This window comes from Hermetia illucens, chromosome 3 (assembly GCF_905115235.1).
Source record: "Hermetia illucens chromosome 3, iHerIll2.2.curated.20191125, whole genome shotgun sequence".
NCBI classification, from domain to species: domain Eukaryota; kingdom Metazoa; phylum Arthropoda; class Insecta; order Diptera; family Stratiomyidae; genus Hermetia; species Hermetia illucens.
The window spans coordinates 43122037-43145177 of record NC_051851.1 but is presented as its reverse complement, the minus strand read 5'-3'; the positions used below and the strand labels follow the sequence as shown (position 1 = coordinate 43145177).

At 36.7% G+C, this 23141-nt stretch overlaps 1 protein-coding gene across 5 annotated transcripts in view; it reads right to left on the bottom strand.

Annotated features, from left to right (window-relative positions):
* Window positions 1-212: 212 nt before the first annotated feature.
* The window catches only part of LOC119652509 (complexin), a 538453-nt gene continuing 515524 nt past the window's right edge, over window positions 213-23141 (bottom strand). For 3 of the 5 annotated variants that reach the window (XM_038056700.1, XM_038056699.1, XM_038056703.1), the window contains 2 exons: window positions 11184-11770; window positions 213-5415 (listed from right to left, as the gene is read on the bottom strand). In XM_038056700.1, the coding sequence (XP_037912628.1) occupies window positions 11697-11770 (74 nt within the window). In that variant the 3' untranslated portion in view covers window positions 213-5415; window positions 11184-11696. The other 2 variants (XM_038056702.1, XM_038056701.1) reach the window with 2 other exon arrangements.

Sequence of the window (23141 nt, the reverse complement as noted above, 5' to 3'; positions counted from 1 at the left end):
CAATTTTTCATGGCATATTCGGAAATTTGAATATTGCGTCCGGTCGTTCATGTGTGCCAGGTTATTCTTTACCCATATGGTTACTAAATTGTGATGCAATCAAACGGTGAATACTTTAACCGAATTTTACTATTTTACTTACCTTAACTGAAAGCATTTTTAGCAACAGGGTTCAATGTGTTTCTGGCAATTAAATGAATAAATAAATTGAACAGTTTGATGGGTTTTATTGTAATTTTTCATGTTTATTTTAACATCATTTTTCATGTTTCTTACTTCGTCAATTTTTGTCCATACATGTTTTCAATAAATATATATATTTATATATACACTTGCGTTCAAAACGTGTATATCTACATTGGGAATCAATAGCAATAGTATAATGTCTTTTTAATTTAAACGAAATATGGTTGCTACTCGTCATTGTTTCACTTCTCATTCATATGTTTTTTTTTTTCTATTTCCTCTTTACTCAGATAACTCACTTCGTGGTATTTTCGGATTTTCTCGTTTTGTCTCTTTATTTTCTTAAATATTCAGTAAATTGTATTGTATGTATATTACTTTTTCTTTGCTTTATTTAAATTGTAATTTATTTGCTTTATGTTGCCATTTAATTTCAATGTAACTCAACTCAGTATTTCTTTATGTGGATTTTTTCTTGTTTTACTTCTTTTATTCAATAATATACATTCATAAATGCTTAGATATAAATAACAACAACTATATGTGTTTTTAATGATGACAATAATCATACAGATACAGTTTAAAACTTTTATTTAAGTTGTTGTAATACAAATACCGGGATTTCTGACTAGGGGAAGTGGAAATTGAAATAATTACAATAAAATCCTCTCTCGCTATAGAAATTGCTTGATGTTTTCTGATCATGTGACAAATGTCTTCCTCAAACGATAGTTCAAAGGTAGGTGAATTTCAAACTCAGGTGGAGTAAAAGAGTTGTATGGAATATGTGAGTAAGAGGGATGTATCGACTCAACCAATTTAGATGAGAATGAATTGTTGTTTGTTTTACTTCGCTAAGGACCTGCTGGAATATGAATTTCGTTCCGAATTACAATTTGTTTTAAATATATATATATATATATAATTTCAATGTATATAAGTATATAATATTGTTTTATGCAGTTTTCATGTTAATGTTTAATAAATTTTAACAACTTTTCAGTCGGTCTATCAACATAATATAGACCTTAAGGTTCCTATTTTATTTTTTTCATCTTTTCATTTCATTTTACCTATATTTTACACTAATTCTACGTTTCTTTATTTTTTCAAGATTTAACCTTTTTTTTATGCTTTTATTTTTTATTTTTAAATTTTGAATTACAACAGAGGTCAAAAAGCAACGCTAATTGATTTTTTCAACAATCTTAAACTTGCTTTTAATGCGGCCACTATTTTTGGGTTCATTTCGTATAGAAACGAACTGTTCGAAATAATGGCAATAGCTTGTCTAAAACTTAAGCGCGTTCATTATCGATCGATGCTTTGATAACAATCGAGGCCAAGGAAAATGCTGGCGAACGAAATTCTCGAAGTTTGAAGAATGCGTAAGCAAAAAGAACTTTCTAATATTTTTTTTTCTTCAATGGTTGTCTAAAATGTATCAACAAAGTGTATTTTCTCTGCATGTTCTTCCTAATAATAATATTTTTCCTTAACACTCTAAATAACAATACTTCCCGCCCTCTTTACTCTTTATTATACATATATCGTCATCACTTTATTTATATATACACTCACAAATGTTGTTGGTTTGTGTGCTCGTGTATGTTAAGTATTGCCTGATTTCTCTCTAAAGAGGCACACAAACTTACTAAACCTGTGCATATATAGAGTCCAGTGTGCATTTTATTATATTAATAGCTTTTTAACGATAATAATTCAGTGCTATCGTAAAGTTGCCCTAAAACTTTTTACATATCTTTCAAGACTGAAAATAATCAAATGGAAAAGAAGTTAATTCCTACAAAGGACCATGAAAATTTAGAACACTTTTATTGAGATTGAAATTTTCCATCTCAAAAAACCAACAGTGAAAATTATCTCTAATCTGTTATATTTCGAGGTTTACATTCTAAGTTTTAGCTTCTATATAATATAAATGTACTAGTGTCGTTGTCTCGTGAATTTGTTGTTGCTTATCATGTACTTAGATGTAAATATTTGGTTGTAATACACGATTCAAATATGATTATATAAATGGGTCTTTCAGTGTTTGATATTCAGTATCTTTTTTTCGTTTGGGTTGATATTTCCTGTGTAATATTTATGAAGTAGAATAAGTTAAAAGTTCGAAAAGTTCGTTTTCCTCTAATTAAGCTTTTGTACGAACAGACTTTACATTCCACATTTATTTCCTTAAATTTTTCTGAAATAGGATACGGTAACATCTAAGGTAAAGGTGAATTATTGAATACACTTTTCGTTAAAAATACTGGAGATAATATTAAAGGCATTTATAATGATTAATGTTTATGAGAGTTTTCTCAATTATTTCGATGAAGATACGTTTTCACGTTTCATGTAAGTATATATGACCTCGTGAGTTTACAAACCAGGATCAACTATAAAATTGTTGCTAAATCACCATTTACCCATCTATTTCCCCAATAGAAAACACTTTCGTAAATGGTTTAAATATTTGTTGTTCTCAAGAGGTTGTCTTAAATATTTTCAAAAAGGATTAATATTCGTTAACCAAATTATTTTAGTTTTTGTTTCATCCAAACTCCAAATTTTTCTCATTATTGAGTCATAGTAAAATAACAATTCTTTAATAATCATGAACTCCTTTTATTTCGAATTCTTTTAAATGAAAGGTACTTACATTGAAGCGAGTCACATTATGGTGGAGCAAATAAGACTGAAAATGGCTTCCTGCACCTTGTGTCGTCATATGGTCACTACTTGCGAAAGATAATGAAGGTTTCTTCTCCAATAGACGAAAAATATAGACAAGAGGTAATTTTCAAGCTTAATTATCTCCTCGTGCTCATCTACTTCTGCGTAAGTTGTAAGGTAGCAAAAAATAGAATCTCCCAATACGTTTAAATGTTTTTAATTTAACGATCAACAAAATTTAATAAGTGACGCGATTTCGCGATAATAAGAGAAGGAAGAAAAATTCATAATTATCCAATTGTGATCACCAAACCAATTTAAAATTAATTTGTTTCTTATGAAATAATACAATAAAAAATGCTTATATTACTTACCTTTCGCTTAAATTTGTGTAGTACTTATGTCCTGAAGTAAGTGACACGATAACACGGACATAAACTTTAATTTATGCATTATTTGCACATTTCAATTTTAACCAAAAAGTTTAGATGTTTTTTGTTCGCCTTCACGCAAAAAGCAGGATATTGGTTAACAAAAATAATATTTTACCATTATCATTTGAAAGAGGAAACACCGATTAGGAAAAAAGAGATAACGACACTGAAAGTACACTTAGAAGATGGAAGATATTTAAAGCACATACATTTATACATATAGAGATATCATAAATACATCGATGTAACATGTATTTTATGTAGAGTATATATATTTTCACATATTTCAATATATAGTATAGTAACATACATATTTCGCTTAGATATATAAAGCGCATGTAAATAAAGTGCCATAAATATTTCAAAAGTCTGCAGTAAGAATGTAAAACTGAACTATAATGTCATCAGCGAATATTTTATTTCAACATAAAAATGTTCTTTTTTTTAAGTACATGCTAGCGATAATTTATTGTCGCACATTATATTATTTATTTATAATTGTAACAAACAGAAAAAAAATGGTCTCTTTGAAAAATATAAACCATAACTTGAATCATAAATAATAAAAAGTTGTAGAGCAATTTTAGACAAAAACTTTTCAAGTTTCAATGAACGATTAAAACATACATTTATTTTCACAGCTACGATTTGCATTTTATTGTTTATTATTACTTTTTTTCGTGAATTATCAATGCATAAGAAGTGTCCGCTTTTTTATTAAGCTAAGCTTCGTCAGGAAGTTTAGTTTTACGAATAATTCGAAAATGATTTTAAGGCTTTCGAATTTTTATAAATGTGAATCAGATCTAAATATGAGTGTGTGTAAATGCCCATAAAATGTGTTTTTTTTTTCTTATTTTGGAAAGAATGTTTTCAAAATTTCGATTAGCAGGTTTCATTGTCAGGTGTGCTTCGTTATTATATGGAAATTTGGTAGATTTAACATCATAGTTATTCACAAGAGCATGCGAGAGAGAGAGAAGGTTTAAAAGTAGATACATGAAAAGGGAGGCAAAGCGACAGAAAAGAGAAATAATCTGGGATATTTCTTTGAAAAGACAAATAATTGAAGAGAAGTGAGTAGAAAATGTAAAGCAGGATTTAGTTTTTTTTTAAGAAATTAGATAGATAATACCGGATAATATATGTGTAGTTTGTATTGACTGCATTTACTATTTTTATTGTTCTTGTAATCCCGTCGGTAGTTTTTCTCTCAGGTGTATGTATGTGTATCAAAAAATTACATTTATTCAACTCTTCACCTAATGTATTCGAAAAATAGCTTGAATTATAAAACTAATTTGAAGAGATAAAACTGAACTTGGATTATTTAAATGTTTTCTGTCTCTGCAAGTTATACAAAATTTTTTGTTTAATAAAACTATGTAATATTGATGTAATAATATAGTTCCCTCTTTTATATGTTTCCCTAATTTTGTTTCAAACGATTCGTTTACTATTTGTTTTTAAATACCATGTACATACTAAATATGAATAATTATTAAGTATTATTGTGTGGTAAAGATTTAAATATTTATTTGCTTGTTTTCCAACAATCATAATCAATAATAGGACAATAAGATAAATATATTTGAAATGTTTCAATGTTAAATATATACTGTTGTAATTTGTAATTAAATATTTATTTTTCTTTTGTTATAATTGACACACATATTGTTTTTTTTTTATTTCTTGCTATGTAAAGTGATGAAATTGGAATTTTCTACAGTTTCTATTTGTCATTTGAGTGATGCCTGGATATGAGCTGGTTTAGGAAAGGTAGTTTTCAGAGAACAATCCGCTCAAATTTTTCGGCTTTTCAATTCGAACTAAAAACATATGTTTCAGTTCGGAACAGACTGTTATATATTTACTTTTTTTTTTAAACTTTGCATTGACGGGTCGAAAAAGTGTTATTGTATGTTTGTTTCTTTTGATTCGTAGAGTATTGGGATGAAACTATAACTTTATTCTTTTTAAAAACTACACTGATAACAGGCGGAGGAAGTAGCAGTAGTAGAAGTAGTAGTTGTTGTTGTTTTAAGTAGAAATAGATGTATAGTTAGAGGAAGTATGAAGAAAAACGTGTTCAAATAGATTTAGAATTTTCCAGCTATAAATAAATGAAAGAAAATTGAAGTATATATTATAAAATTCGAGTTTATTAGTAAGTGTAAAAGCAAAATGTGTATATTTGCTTTGAGAATATGGTAAATATTTGAGGTGAGTGTCTGTGAATTTTTATCACGTCTTGAAAGGTTGCAGAAAACATAGCAAAAAAAAAATTATTCGTCTTTATTTTAAACGCAATTATAACTCACCTCAAGCATTTAATATTTTATTTTACATTTAAAATATTGATCGGAATATTAAATTGATAGTTAAATAGCTACAATAACAAAATGCACAAAGAAGTAACAAACAGAGTGATGTAAACTTCAAACAGCATGCATATTCCCGTTCGCTATATATATTATTAAACATGTATATTGTAAAATCTAAAGACACTTCACTTTGTATTAGTATAATACATCAAAAAAGCAACAACATATATAATATTTACAAGAATTGTTTTTTTTTTATTATCAGCATCGTTTATGAATGCAAAGACCAATAGTAACGACCTATTGGAATTTAATATGATTTCTGTCAGACCGAGGATTGAAAGGGTACGGCAGCGTCAGATTAATTATTGCGGGAACAGGAAAGGACTAGCATCGTTTTAAAAGTCCTGTGAAGACATCAGATTAGAATAATTGGAACTTGCGAACATTATAAAAATTTTGGCTCAGAAAATCAATTAGTTATTTTAAACATGTTGAACAAAGAAAATTCTAATCAAGGGCATGTTTAGAAACGATTTGAAGTCATCAAGGTTCATTTGTTCTAGATAAACTTCCAATACCATATATTGTTTTTACACTAATTCTACTCGCTGAAGTAGAATTTGGTTCGCGTAATAATATAGTTATAATATATATAGCTGGTAGCAGGTGACTATAGTATTCATACGTGAAAGAGTTCATCTATGCCTACCGATTTAACTTGAGTTTGGTATGATCTTAGATTTTAATCGTTAAATAAAACAAGTCGTGAAACCGGAAGCTAGACGCTTCACACATGAAAGATTTTGTGTATTTCTTTTATAAAGACATTGGTGGGCATTTGTCCCATTAGTCCCTATCACATAATATATGCACACATTATGTGAAAATGTCCACTTTCAAATGATATTGACAGTCAAATCTTGAATTTGAATAGTGGTAGCCTCTTGATTTGTTTTTGGTTGGGTAATTTCTGAGAATGGGTCCGTGAAAGAAATTATCACTTTCGACCCCCTGCACTCCCCAACTTTCGAACAAATGCCAAAACTAAGAGCGGCTTCTGAAAGTACCTTTCATTTGATACCCCACATGACTATATTTGAGGAAAAAAGACATATTTTGCAAGTTCGACGTAGAATTATTTAACTCACTGCCTGCCTTTTGTTTTCTTTTACACAAAACCTTAAAAAGACGTTTATCAGCTAAGATAAAGCGTATAAGGGGCAGTATTGACGTAAATTGAGGGCGCTTTAAGATTGTATTAATTCTGAAAAGAGTTTCAAATCATAAACGTTTGCTACAAAATTTCACCAATTTTCGTTAAAGCAGATGCAAATGCACACTTTGATCAATGGGTATAGAAAATGTCCCCGAAAATTGCCATTAATTCAAGCATGCTACTACAGTGATTGTTCACTTCTAGCTAGTAAAGGGGCGTGTCTACACTAGACTTTGCTGGGATTTAATCCAATGGGAGCAGGGACTGATATTCGATCAGCTCGCTAATCGAACCTACCTCACTTTTTATGAAAACCTATCTTTAATTTACTGCCAAAGTACTGTGGCGAGAAAGGATATAAAATTTCTGGCTGTTACCAGGAAGGATGTAGGTTTGCTGATAGTTTCCGAAATGGCAACATGGAGCCAAGGGGAGATTGGCTCATTAAAATCTAAGTTTTCTCTCCTAATGATAGGAGTTTAATAATCTTTCCTTCTCTTCTAAACACAATAGGAAGGATTAATAGAGAATGACGAATATCTTAACAGGAAGTAGCTCATTACAACTTACCAAAACACGCTGGTGCAGGCCAACGTAAATCTTTTCCTCCTGTTTTTTTTTGCGCGCCTGGCAATTTATATATGGTAATTTTCCTAATGCCTTGTCGGCTACATCGGGGCAAACATTGGAATTGGACGCCCTTGTTTGTATTTCACAATAGACACAGTACAGCGGCGGCAATATATTCCTGCCAATTTCTGTTCGCGAGCTTAACTTGCTTTCCACCATCAACCTGTAATTTCTCCCCGCGTACTTCGTCATTAGATACTTCCATTTCTCTCTCGAGGGCTGCCGTTCACAGCCCGACAAAGCATCTCCTCGCCAACTTCGGCAACTGAGTTCACTTGGATATTCAAAAAGTATCTGGCACGGACAAAGCGATTGAAGATGCTTTGCCAGGTGTTTCCGACGTCACAGCACCCGTCACAGTCGATTTTACAGCAATCGCCCAGGAGCATAAAGAAGATGCAGAACTTCGGAGCCTAAATACAGATTCCAATTATGGATTCAAGGAGCTTCGGAAATGGGAACACGGTGATTCATCCCGGTCGCTTTTCGTAAGGAAATGTTTCACGATGTCTACGATCTCGTGCACGTAGGCATCCGGGGAGTGAATCCTTTGACCTTCCATGAATAAAGACATCAATTTTTGGGCCATACAGTGCATTGCATGTCAAAAATGTATAACTTCGTTTTCAAACCGTCCACCTAGCATGGTTTCAGTTATTGCTTCACAATCATCGATAGGTTCAGGCTGTAGCCTGCGGCGATTCTCCTAAAATTCATTACGGCACTATCATGTACCGAGGCCCTCTGTCGAGACTGCACTGACGCTTTGGTGTGCCGGCGATCATCATCATTGACCAGCGAACACAGTTTGAATCCTCTGTTTTCTTAGAGTTAAGCGAACTTCTTGGTTTCAAATGCCATAGGACAACTGCATATCACCTGGTAATGGCTTAAGATGATCGACCTTGGGCGCGCAGCGGGATGAATTCCCAAACAGCCCCACAGAAATGGTGTACGGAGAGATCTTGAGACTGCCCCCTGACCCCGCGCTTGACACCAGATCGAGGTTGGTGTGCTGCGCTTGCTTAAGGTCGCGGTTCCGAAGCTGCGACCGCCTGCACCTACGCGACATCCGACAATCACGGTTCGCGCTCCTAAGGATCTCGAGACGTGCTCGCAGACCCTTATCAAAGTGGATGCTACTCGAGAGCCGTTGCATGCACCATAGGTAGGCCTCCTCAAAGTCCTGGAGCGAAGCACTGACGCAGTCAAATTCAACGCCCGGGGCGGACTCAAATGGGTCCAAGCCGTTTACGGCGCAGCAGCAGCAGCACCACCGTATCCATCGGCATTGAACCGAAGTCAGCACATTTGGCTGTCGAACCACAAAGCCCCCAATCACCCTCAAAATAGATTTGTTTAAATTATCAATTTCATTTTAATTAATAAGTAAAAATCCACCCAAAATATGGTCTGACTATGTTTACCGCATGAACCACACGATGTATGAAAGGGTGTTCAAGGGAGAGATGAAAACGGGCGGGAAAAAATCAAGCAACCGCTGGGTAGATTCTGTTGACAAGGACTGCATATAATTGATCGGATTTTGAAATTGGAGGATGCGATCCACGGATCGATATGATTGAAGGAAAGACATGCTGAGGGCCATGGCTCGAAATAGGATATAAAACCTAAACGATCATCTATTGAAGAATATCAGATCCAATCAATCCAAATATTTAAATATAAAACAAGTATTGGAAAAATGCTGGGAGCATAATTATTTTTATGGTGCCTCCAAGCCTAGGATTAGCAGCTATCTTAATGTTTTGAATAAATATCTTCTTGAGTTACGAGTCTTGCCAATACTACCCCGATCATCAATAGCCTCGATAGATAGTATCCAATGTGAAGTGATAATTCGCTCTGAGCTAGAAATATTGTTCAATTGTTTCATTATTATATGAAAATTGACTAAATAAGTTGCCACTATCTGGGTCTGCAAAAAAAATGTAAAAAACAAGCCATTTTTTCACCGAATTAATCCTAGCCCCTCTAAAGTAGAAGCTGTATAAAGTAACTTAAATACTTTTTGAATGAAAGAGGAAGATTAGGGCAATGTGCGGTCGGCTTTGGTACTATTGGTGGAAGTCAATAGTGATTATAATTTACATTATGACGCTGACTTTCTTTACATTTTGTCTTTAATCAAATGCGCTTTTTAATGAACCACTGCAGACTCAAACCTAATTCAGAAATAATAATTTCAAATATTTCCAACATGCCATGCAAAGGATAAATTATAGATATAATTCTTGTATTCATTTAAATTTGAGCGCAACATTCGCTACCAGTCCTTCTCGACGACTCATGTCAATTTGAAATTAATCTTATGAATAATAAATTAAAAGCGAAGTTAAGTGAAATCTATTCCTACAAAAACCACATAGAAATCCAATTGAAAAGCAGAGCAAGCAAGAGCGTTCAAATCACTAGGGTTCCTGTGGAGTGATGCCAAAAATTGGGAATTTGGATGAACAAATCTAATCGGGGTTTAGTTGAAAATTATTGAGAACAGAAAAGAAGGGTCAGCTAACTCAGTGGAATATTTATATATATCTTTTCTTTATACAAACAGCGAAATTGGGCTTCGTTATCTACAATTTTAACTTGGCCCTACCTACAAGATCTATCGCCGTTCTATTTCCATATTGCGTTTGCTAGTAACTTGTCAAATTTGGAATTATATTTGGCTAAATATGTAAGATCACAACGATTGGTAAAGAAACGTAAAACAATCGGAAATCCATTAATCAAATGGGGTCTAGACAATATGAGGAATATTCTCTAGATGTGGTGAGAGCCATATGGTAATATGCCTTCGTCCTTTGATAATTTTTACTTCTTTATTAAATATCAACATTTCATACTTGCTTTTTGTTTTTTTTTTTTAATATTATTATTATTTTTGTCTTTACACATTTTTGGTTACGTACAAATCCAATCAGAAAATTATCACAGATATTTTGTTTGACCAGAACATTTTTTTTGCATTTGCTTTCATTTATAACTTTTTCAATTTATTCGCGTCTCCAATCTTTTCGAAACTTCATCTCGTGCAAAACTCCTTGTGGGTGCATTTATCTTTTAAATCATCATATTCTCATCTTTTTTCGTCAGACACATTTTTGAATGTTTCTTTTTTTCGTATAGGAAATAATAGGATTATGGAAAATTCAACAGAGGCTTTGATGTTGAAGGTCATACGATAATTTTCCGAATGGCGAGATATCCGTGAAAATTTAGAGCCTAAACGTGAAAAGGATGAATCACATGAAAACAACAATGGAGGTCTAACAATAATTTGTTTCTTCTAGTATGTAGGTTAGTTTTCTTGGAAAATTTCTTTGGAAATATATCACATACGCTTTGCATTATTTAGATATTTTCTTGGTTATGTTTTTGTTCGTTTTCTAAGTAGATATTATCATTTATTATCTCATGTTAATACATGTGTATAAGTTCAAATAAACTCTGCTCTTCGGTGTTGGCGACTAATCAATTATTCAAAACACAACTGGGGACAAGGTTTCGTCTAAAAAATATTTAAAACCTATTTATGCCTACAGTAAAACGTTACGCTAAGAATTACAATATCCAAACGTGGAATAAATGAAAATTAAAACAAAAATAAGGAACTCAATTGACTACTTCAATTGGAAGCGATTTCAGCTATCTCATGAAAAAATAGGTTCCAAGTTTACTTACATCGTATGTTGCTTTCTGTTCATTTTTAAAACAATTTTCGAAATTAAGTAGATCGGCTGCTAGGTCGGGTGTTGGTGAAATCAGCAAATTGAAGTAGAAGTTGTCCTGATGCTTTGGGAGTGGCTCCCAAAGTCGGTTGCTGTTGATACGCGAAGCTATTCTGCCAGTGGCGGCGTTTTCGGTTCTACATGTCTATTTGCATCTTGGTACAAAAGCGATAATAAGATTTTCTGTTGTGTATGTTAATTTCTGGTTCGTCGTTAGTTCCAATTTTCCTGTTCTGATTTCTTCGTTTATCCTTATTTTTACTTGTCGGATATTGCATTATCTTTAATTTTATGGTTATGTGTCTGTTTATTACTACACTGATGTTACACACTACATGCTTCTAGGTGTTTGAACAGTACTGTTGTTGGTGTATGCCGGGAAGGATGTTTTTGTTGCTTTTGTTACTGGTTTTGAAATGTAGTGAGTTGTATGAAGGATGTTGTTATTGTTAATATTAATGGCATATCACTGCATTACACATTTTCCTTCTATTTGTGTTTTTAACTCGTTTACTTGTGTTTCTATCTGATTTTTCAGCTCTGTAAAGAAAAAGAAATGTGGAACCATTGTAAAATTTATCATTCACAAAAAACAATTTCAATTTGTTATATCTTACGCAAGTGTAAAATTTTCTATTGATTAAAAAACAAAAGGAAACTCTAATAGTTCTGTTAAGCTGCTCGCACTTTCTTTTAGCAGATAGTAGAAGTTATCAAGTGAAGCCTTTTGAATATATCACGAATTTGAGTTCATTTCGATGGTGTAGTGGAAATTTATTATTACTAAATAACCTAGAATTCAACAGAAATGCAATAGATTTTGTTATAGATCAAAGTGCAAATCTGCAAAAGACGCTTCGATTCGCATCCAGTAAAACCACTCTCACTTTTCCGTCTATACTCCCTTGAGATAACCGTGTTCTTTCACCGCATCAAATGACACCTCCATCGTCCTTGTCGATCAAGTTCCAGTTCCAAGGAATTCTTTGTATCGCGGTTTTTTCTTGCATCCGACCTTAGCAATATTGAATCCAACAACTACGTCCGAAATGTCGCCCAACCCCCTTCTTTCATGAACTTCGGATAGTGAAACATAATATGGCCCTTAAGTGTAGTGGCGCATTCAGAAAAGTAAGAAAACTGGTTTAACCCGGAGGCATGCAACTATTCCCTGTTACCAGCGTACCTCGCAAGGAACTCTTCTAGGTAGAAATCTACTTCTCCATGTCTTCGTTCAACCCATTTCTCAATACATGGGATCAGTGTATAGGTCCGGCCGCCCTTTTCGTAATTTTCTTAATTTGCTTTCTATTGTTATTATCTCGTGTATAACTCATTCCTTCTGGCCTTTCGGAAGTCCGTATTCACTTCCGAAGGGTTCGCTTCCGCCCCCCCCCCCCCTGGTAGAGATAGTATGCCTTATCGACCAGAAGATCCATTCATCAAGACATGTATTATTTCAGCCAATGTCATTTTATATGCGCTGCACTCTCACCGGGGTTGACAGGTGAGAAGGACTCGTGACTTACGCTCATGTCAAGATAGAAACCGCATATTGTAGGATGGATTTCACCATCCCTACTATAATCAACGACGGTTGTGATTTATATTGGTTGAAGTTAACCTCTATGTGGGTTATACCCTGTCAACCATACCTATGCGCCATTGTCGCAAATTCCTGACAATATGCTTTAACATTGACATCCACTGTCCCCCATCGTATAGTTCATGTGCACCTAGAATTGCATCTAAGGGAAGTAGAACAAGTCACAAAACCGCAAGACGGACATTTCAGGTATTAAAGGTTTACAGCCAATCCCCAACCGAGAAGCAAAGAAAGCAATGGCTGCCATCCGAGCGGACCATTACAAAAATCTTTACGATAAACTGGACACTCGGAATGTCGAGAGAAATCTGTATCGACTTGCCAAACGCCGTAACGAACGCACACAGGATATCCAACACTTCTGTTGCGTTAATGACAAGAACGGTACTTTGCTTACCAACCGTCGAGCCGCGACGGATATACAGCGACAATACTTCGCGCAGATTTCAACTGAAGAATTTGCTCATCCTCCACTTCCACAAGTATTTCCGAAACTTGGAGTAGTTCCACCTGTCAACGCAACTGAAGTCGAGGAGGCAATAAAACGAATGAAATTGGGGAAAGCCACAGAACCTGACGACATCGCATCTGAGCTGTGGAAAGCGAAGAGCTGGGACCCAACACTGTGGTTCAGTGAATTCTTTAATCGGGTTATTCAGGAAGGAAGAAAACCAGCTGACTGGCAAGAAAGTACCATTGTTCTAATATAGAAAAAGAAAGGTAGCCCAGCAGAATGTTCAAATTACCGTCCCATCCAGTTACTTTCCCATACCATGAAGATTTTTGAACGCATTCTTGACAACCGTATTTCCGAAATCGCTGAAATAACCGTGAATCAAGCCGGATTTGTCAAGAACTGCGGAATTACTGACGCAATACACGTGGTGCCGTTACTCATGGAGAAATACCGTAAGAAGCATCCCTTCTTTACATTGCATTTCTGAATCTAGAGAAAGCGTTTGACCGTACGCCATACGAACTCATCTGGTATGCTCTACGGTAACACCTAGTGTGAAAAGAACTCGTGCGCTGGGTTCAATTGCTCTACCACGATCCGAAAAATAAAGTTCGAAGTGTCGCGGATGTATTAAATCCGCTTCGTGTCTCTGTTGGTGTTCATCAAAGATGCGCCCTCCCACCATTCCTCTTTGGTCTTGTTATGGACACCGCCACACGGGACGTCCAACGTAAAGCGTCCTATACACTGCTTTATGAGGATAATATTTTACTAGCATTTAATAGCAAAAACGATGAGTTGCTGCATTGGTGGCAAGAATGTTACCAAATGTAAGTGGCCCTAGGCAAAGCCGTCGACTCCTTATCTCAGGAGTTGTCAGCTCAGTCTTGTTTTATATAGCTCCCGTCTGGGCATCGGCATTAAAGATAAAAACAAATGGAAGAAAAATCGCAGCCTCATATCGATTGAGTGCATTGTGAAGGACGAAGCAGCATGTGTGATAGCAGGCATGATCCACATCGAAATCTTGAAGAACGAGGGTCGATGACTCTATTACCCACCATATGCAATTGGCGAGTCCTGCACAATTAAAATTTTGGAGTGGCAAAAGAGATGAAATGGTCCAACTAAAGGACACTGGACTCATAAGATTATTCCAGATGTCGTAAAATTTTTCAAACAAAAGCATGGTTAAGTTAGTTACTACCTGACTCAGTTCCTAAGCACGCGCGGAGGGTACCGTGCATACCTTTATCGCTTCGGGAATAACGACTCTCCATATTGCCCATCATACGAGATGATTCCCGCGGATGCGGAACATGCTGTTTGTAACTGCTCCGGGTTTGCCACACACAGAGTGGAGGCGGAAATTGACGCCGGGGCGCGGTTGTTACTATCGTGGATGAAATGTTGGCCACTCAAAAAACTTGGAGGGTGGTGGGAAGATTAATGAAAGCGATCCACAATCCGCTGAATAAGCTGGGGCTTCGGAGGAAAGAAGTAAATAACCACACAAGCCGCAGTTCGTTTTTACAAAAAAAACTTAAAAATGGCTTGAGATTTGGAGGATGAAAGTCCACGAGTCGAAGTGTGTGCAAATAACTTGCAAAAAGGAAATTGTCCTCAAGTGGAGATGAACAACATTGCTACATCCCAATCGGAAGACGTTAAATATCTGGGGATGCACCTTGATATGACCGCTCTCTTTGAACTGCAAGTTCATGATCTGCAAATCGACACTTAAACCTCTATGGACTTCTGGAATTCAACTATGGGGCTCTGTCAAACCATCCAACATTAACCTCCTTCAGCGATCCCAATGAAGAATTCTGAGATGTACATATATCCGGCGCTCCCTGGCATTTCCGTAACGTTGATCTCCATAAAGATTTGACGACCAAGCCAATAGTAGAAGGAATTGAGTGTTCCGCTAATAATTAATTAGGCGGACGAAATAGACCCCAGCACAATGGCTAAGAGAATTTTGTCTCATTCGAAATTCAAGCAGGTGAAAAGAATTGATCCTCTGGGCATCGGAAAGGTGTCTGAACTAAAACAGTTTAAAAACTTTGCTTTTTATTTATTTTTTTATTGATCAACAGTCTAAAAATTTACGCTTTAGTTAAAGGTTAAAACTAAAACCTAAAATTTCCAGTATTGGCATGGAATTATGTAAATAATTTACTACATTCTAAGATATGGAAAGTGTATGGTTCGAGCCAAATAATAAATATTAATTCAAAAAAAATATATATAAATCCAAGGCAACCCAATCATTGGAAAAGCTAGGATGGAATCAAATTTTCGTCCTTTCTAAATGTGTAACATATCCATTCCTATTTTTGCCATTTAATAAATACTTCTACGAGCATCTGACCCTCGCGCCAGTGAAGTTTCTTTTATGAAACTGTGTTCAGCCAGAGAACCTGGACGACATGACTCAAACATGTACTAATGAAACTTTGCAGCATCCTAGAAACGGCCACATTCAACTTATTGTTGGTGTCTTATGTAGTTACATTAACCGATTTTGAACAAAAGAGTGAATGCAGGTTTAGTGACATCAGGCTTGTCAGCGTCGGCCGTTGGCATAAACAACAGCTCCCAGATAAACAAAGTGATCAATGCCTTGATGTTCTGCCAATTAATATAAATAGGAAGAGAGTGACGTTCAATCAAACCAGTGAACCTTCGATGGTATTTGCCTACAGTCAAATTTTGCTTGCCTCCTTCCCCAGAGCCTGGGTAGAGAACTCCTAATGGACTTACTGTTCACGCGTAGGAGAACTTTTCCAAAACCGATGAGAAGCATATGAAGCGGTGATCAGAACTCCGTACACTGTTCCACAATGATTTGGAGAGTATTAAAGTGGTCATTACGAGAAGATTCAGAGCGGAAGCTAACCTGCTCTGTGTCAATCAGGTTTTTAGCTAGTAATTACGCGACAGTGTCCGGATAGCTGAGTGGTTAGAGCACAAGGCTGTCGTACGGAAGGACGCGGTTCAAATCTCGCTGGTGGCAGAGGGATTTGTATTGTGATTTGACGTCGGATACCAGTCGACTCAGCTGTGAATGGGTACCTGAGTCAAATCAGGGTAATAATCTCGATTGAGCGCATCTCTCTACTACAGTCTACTGTAGTGTACCGTTACGGTCTTGAATGAAGTGCTCTAACACACTTCAAGGCCCTTATCCAATATGGATTGTTGCGCCAACGATTATTATTATTAATTACGCGACAACCGAAATCACGCGAGAATTTGAAGAGCCCTGTATGCCGTTGCCGAGGAGTGTACCCACATTTCGCATAAAAACCAATGGATTACTATGATAACCGTTATATAGCATTTCAACCTTACGTTAACTACATTCCTGATGGAATTAACAATCTTCCAAACCTAGTTGACGACTTTCCACATCAAATTCACGTCTTTGCAAGACAAATTCACGAATTTCCAAATGAAATTAACTCTTTACCAAATCAAATTAACAATTTTCCAAATAAAATCAAAATTTTTGCAAATTAATTTTACAGGATGAAATTAGTAAGTAATCTAAATGAAAAACCCATATTTGGAAAATGGGAATGCACTTAGTCCCCTTTCATATATAGCTTTTTTGTTGTTATAAAATAAATTTGGTTTTATTTGCAAAATCGTTTAGATTAGATTTGGGAAAAAAGTTAATTTCATTTGAAAAATTCAAATTTGACTTGGAAAAATTTGAATTTTATGTGGAAAACCTTTAATTTCATTTAGAAACGGTTTTTTTTTCTTATCATTCAATTTAATCGGCAATCAAGTTTTATGGAACAGATTGATGTTTTGGGAATTTCGACGAGTGCGAGGAAATATTGGCACTTTTGTGTCTTAGAAAAGAGGTCAAGTCTGGCTCGGAAAACAGAGCTTATATTTCCCCAAAAGAAAAAGAAATGATTCCGAACATATTTTTGCAGTCGTGTGAAAATTTTTGCAGTCAGTGAAAATTTGCCGGATCTGAGATATCCTCTTGCCTTTTGTAATCAGAGACAGTACCGTCCGATGCCTCCTGTGTCGTTGAGCTTGATTCGCGGCTGTTTGGGAAGGTTTTCCCTCGATTGTGTTCTGTACTGTAATTTGAAGCAGCCATTCATGTAGTGTTGTGGGAACAATTAATCAACTCTCGTGTAAGGAAGTGAGAGGCGTGGGTCCGAATCATGGCTGCGTGGTAAACCAAGAACATGTGTCAAATGACACTTTCGGGAGCGTAAAAATCAAAGCTGCTGTAATTTAATTACTTTTCTTTAGAAAGGGCTATACGTGGTCGGTAATATACCATTTGAAGTTTAGGAGCGTCTTCGTCGTGTAGCAGCCATTCACCGACATCTAAACTCCAGCCACTTGACGGTCCAAGCCAACTCAACTTTCACTTTCGTTGACCCCAGCATGGAACTTCGAATTTGATGTTGACGATGGCGAAAATAAAAATTACATCAACATTTCACCATCCAAATCGTTACAACAACAAATTCTCATTCACTTCAGTCAGCGACAAACATTTTAGGGTTGCATACAATAAAATGCAGCCTGGGCAAATTTATGTGCCTATTCAGGTCATTCAGGCATTGTAAGACGTCTCAGTAACTTGACTGTAAGGGAAGTTTAACAAAGAATAAAATTTAGATACCAAAAAGTGTACCCACGTTTAAACCTTTTCATGTGCGACGAATTGTCTGAATATAGGAGCCATGATGAGGACTGAGCTCACGGCGAAATTCACGTTTTGTATTTACAACTGAGAGAAATTCGATAATATTTTTTTAAGAATTTACCGATTTCAGATGAGGAGGGGTTCGCGGTAAATTTTTAAAATATCATCATCATCAACGGCGCAACAACCGGTATCCGGTCTAGGCCTGCCTTAATAAGGAACTTCAGACATCTCGGTTTTTCGCCGAGGTCCACCAATTCGATATCCCTAAAAGCTGTCTGGCGTCCTGGCCTACGACATCGCTCCATCTTAGGCAAGGTCTGCCTCGTCTTCCTTTTCTACCATAGATATTGCCCTTATAGACTTTCCGGGTGGGATCATCCTCATCCATACGGATTAAGTGACCCGCCCACCGTAACCTATTGAGCCAGATTTTATCCACAACCGGAAGATCATGGTATCGCTCATAGATTTCGTCATTGTGTAGGCTACGGAAACGTCCATCCTCATGTAGGGGGCCAAAAATTCTTCGGAGGATTCTTCTCTCGAACGCGGCCAAGAGTCCATAATTTTTCTTGCTAAGAACCCAAGTTTCCGAGGAATACATGAGGACTGGCAAGATCATAGTCTTGTACAGTAAGAGCTTTCACCCTATGGTGAGACGTTTCGAGCGGAACAGTCTTTGTAAGCTGAAATAGGCTCTGTTGGCTGACAACAACCGTGCGCGGATTTCATTATCGTAGTTGTTATCGGTTGTGATTTTCGACCCTAGATAGGAGAAATTATCAACGGTGTCAAAGTTGTATTCTCCTATCCTTATTCTTCTTCGTGTTTGTGTTTGACCAGTGCGGTTTGATGTTGTTGGTTGATTCGTCTTCGGTACTGACGTTGCTACCATATATTTTGTCTTGCCTTCATTGATGTGCAGCCCAAGATCTCGCGTCGCCTGCTCGATCTGGATGAAGGCAGTTTGTACGTCTCGGGTGGTTCTTCCCATGATGTCGATATCGTCAGCATAGGCCAGTAGTTGGGTGGACTTGAAGAGGATCGTACCTCTTGCATTTACCTCAGCATCACGGATCACTTTCTCGAGGGTCAGGTTGAAGGTTTTTAAAATATATTAACTTTATTTGAGGAGACATCGTAATGTAAGATATTTTGCGGCCTAGATGGACTACGATAATTATTTTCAGATTTTTCTGGGGTAGTTCTAATAAAGCTAGGAATAAACAGGAAAATTTCACTAGTAATAATCCAGTCCGTTCTTTGTCCTAAAATGGATATGCAGAGCATTAACTGGGGTTTGTGGGAAAATTAGGTGGAAATTACCAGCATAGATAACAGCATCGGATGTAGTTGTATTGAATATCTACTCAATAGCATAGCATATATGGGAAAGTTCAATATTACCCGAAAGTAAAGCAAAAACGTAATTTAAAAGCTCACTGTTTAGTCAATAACCTGTGATCGGTTTCTTTTAACAATGTTCGGATTGTTATGACTTCACTACAGCACCTCTGCAGGCTAATAAACTATTTCCAATAAATCATTACTCCGCACCACGTATGTTATTAAATCGTACTTGAAAAGCAATACACGGTAATAGGAGGCATATCCATGTTATCGATTTGAGATAATCATAATTTATGGGGTTGCAAATGAAATCACTACTCCGAGGCTAACTCACTTGAGCTGTGTTGAGACTAGGATTATTGTTCCGAGAGTCGAAGGTGGAGAAGCAAGCGAATAATGGGGAGATCATGTATCGAATCCAAAGCAAGGATATCATTAATTAGCGCTAATTAAATGTGATTCGACGATAAACACCACTTTCCCTAAATAATTTTATAATCTTCCAGCTTTAACTCGACTCGACGTGACTAAATTATCTGAGACGACAGGAAGGTATTATATTTTGGAAACAATGGGGGTGTGGTCATGGGTACATGGAACTGGGCAACTTATGCCTTCCAGCAACTGCCATATTTAGACAAAAACTCATTTAAAATAAGAACATATAGCACACTATGGCTATAATGTTTCTTTTTCACTTTGGGGTGTAAGTGAGTAGCCTTTGAGTCCGCCATTTGTCGGGAACAAGAACGAACGATGCCTTTTAATGAATCATTCCTCCAGAAATAAATTGGTTTCTTTGATATACTACTTTGAAACGTGGAACGCTATCTTGCGCCCCAAGTTTATTACATCTAAGATCATTAATTATAAAAGAAGCTTTCGAAATGAATTTAGAATATGTCATCCGCAGACACACAGGACCGTAATTAAGTCGCAATTTGAAATGTTATCTTTTGAAACATATTTTGGTATCAGAGGAATTTAAATTGAGTGGAAATGGTGTAAATTATTTGGAAGAATCGGGCATTTCAATGAATTATAGATACTCGTTTTATATAAAAGGGAGGTGGGTGAAATTTATGATAACGGGCTATGTTTAAGCATTTTTAATTAATAAATAATTTATTTTTCTGTAATTTTTGTGCTTTTACTGGAAATCGACAATTTTGTAACGAGATACATTTACATACAGAAGGAACAACAAACAAAAAGAAATATTTCCAAGGAATAATAACAATATCAGTCGCTTTCGCATCATTGGTTTGATTGACCGAAACAATCCAGGACCACGAAATTGTTAGGCTGACTCAAATTAGCATTGGCAATGCTAGCAGATGGATAGAGAATAAAATGCGGAGAATTTACTAGAACTTCCTGCAGTTAAAATTTTGGACACACTAAAGCAAGTATCCCTCCGTTTGCGACGGTAGGAGGAAAGTTCAGAATGAACGTATGCAAGGAACTAGCGGAGTTTTTCAGACCTCTCAACGAATCCAGACAAAGCGTCCAGACAGCACAGTTTTCGACAAGGAAGCCAAAGAGCAATGGTGTGAGTTATTCGACCGGTAAGCTGAGCATAACGAGTGTACTATAGTCGAAGGCTCGCCCCACGCCACTATGCCGGGCATGAATTTCGTGGATCTTACCGAAGAGGAAGTTCGAATAGCCATAAACGGCTCGAAGAACTGGAGAGATCCTGATCTGGATCGGGTATAAAGGGCTACTGAATGATGTTAGAGGACATGGTTTTACAATGAAATATGACCTATGTGCTAAGGGTGAGGGGACCAACTTGATGTACTTAGATGACATAGAGTTATATGATGATTCTGATGACCATATCAGAAGTCTGTTACGGATAATAGGCATGCGTAGTCGTGATATCCGTATGGAACTTGGATTTGACAAGTGTCGAATCCAAACCATCTGCAAAGGTCATCACGACTTTGGTGACCTCCAAATCCATACTATGACCAAAACCGACTTCTACAAATACTTAGGAATTCTGCTCCTCGAGTTGATGATTTGAAGGATGCTCCGACGTCCGAATTCCAGCGAGGTGTAAAGCTGACATTCAAATCGTAACTCTCGAGAAAGATTAAAATAAGCGTATTGAAGATATTTACTTTTCCTTCACTGGCTTATGCATTCGAAATCCCGGAATTGCCGCGAATGAAGGACGATCTGCAAAAAGTACAGCGGCGGATACGTGCAACTGCGGCAAAATGCTAAATGCATTACCTAAATTCTGCCAGATTCTGGAGCGGATGAACCTATCTGGTGACATCGGAGGCAGGGGCGTGGTTGACGTGGCGACAAAACATTACCAGTAAGTCTACTGGCTATGCATTTATTTTTGCTGTGAAGAGCTAGCGAGTCCCTTGAATGGGGCTGTTTGCAAGGCTGACTGTGAATGGACTCCTCTGAATTTGAAGGATCGATCTTTGAATCCTCTAAGTGGGGTGAACTCAGACCAGGCAATGCACGGTTAATGCGTTAATTATTTTTGGTAGCCATTTGTAGACCTTCTTATGTCGAACGTAATGCAAGCATGCCGTATGTAAAGGGATTCGTCAAATAATTGCATACAATCATGGGCTGATGACGGGAACATGCCCGGCTTACCGTTATGAGCCGCATGCAATACTCGATAGTTCTGCTCACACTATGTATTAGGACGGGCAAGTTTTGACTAATCGTCATGTACCACATAACAAGTCTGATGTGCTGTTAGTTGACAAGACGGGTCATCCCCGTATATTGTTGATAATGCTCTCACCTATAACAGCAATATTAAACGGGAATACGTAAAGAAGAAGTTGTGGGGAATTATTATAGCATTATAATTATAGCATAGATAGTTTTGGTCTTCACAAGTTGGTAGGATCGTCCAAGCCTAAATAAGAGAAAGCTGAATTAAACTATAATGGCACCACCCTCCCATCAGAGCTCTAAACGTATTCACGAAAACAGAAACAAAATCGATATGCTCCCATGAATAAATATACGAACATCATAAAAAGATGAGAAAACCAATAAATTTGCAAAAGAAAGAGATATTTAGTCCCAAAATCTTGTCTCAGGGAAGTACACAGCCTGATATAATTAAAACATTGTTTAGATTTGTAGCTGTCAAAGGGAGTACAAACAGTTGAAGCGATAAAGACCTCCGGGAACGGGGTCAGCAACGAGCTAGCGTTATGAAAGGACCTCGCTAAATACCAGGCGACTTTGGAGGAATAAAACAATAAGCAAAACCTATCTCCTTCGAGCAAAGCCTACCTCATAATAAGGTCGACCAGAAAAGTAGCACAGTCTGCAACGGTTTGGAAGAGAAACAGCCTCTATCGAGACCGAGAAGCTACAAAGCCCCGTGGCATTGACAAAACGTAATGCCGCTAGCGTAAAGTGGCGTCGTCGGAGCTGGTCACCCAGCATCCCCTGTATCTGCTATAGACAGCCATGCAAGCACTGCCTAAATAGGTACAAGTCGGCTATTATTTTGAAAACATCCAAAAAATATTTGCAAGTCTGCGGGACTCAGTGAAATTCTGGGTAAGGAACATAGGAGCACATCCTTTCTGAAAAAAAACAGAAGACACCTAGACGAAATTTTCTGGTGAGTCTCTGAGGGCGTCAACGAGGAGGAACGTGAATCAGAAGCCCGCTTGGAGGCTATGCAGCACCAGTCATGTGAGCTTGTCGCATAAAAAATCACGGGTAATGAAGTTAGCTGGGTTGTAAATATGATAGATCTAGATCCACCTACATTCGAAGAAGTGATGTACTGAGAACGCTGAGA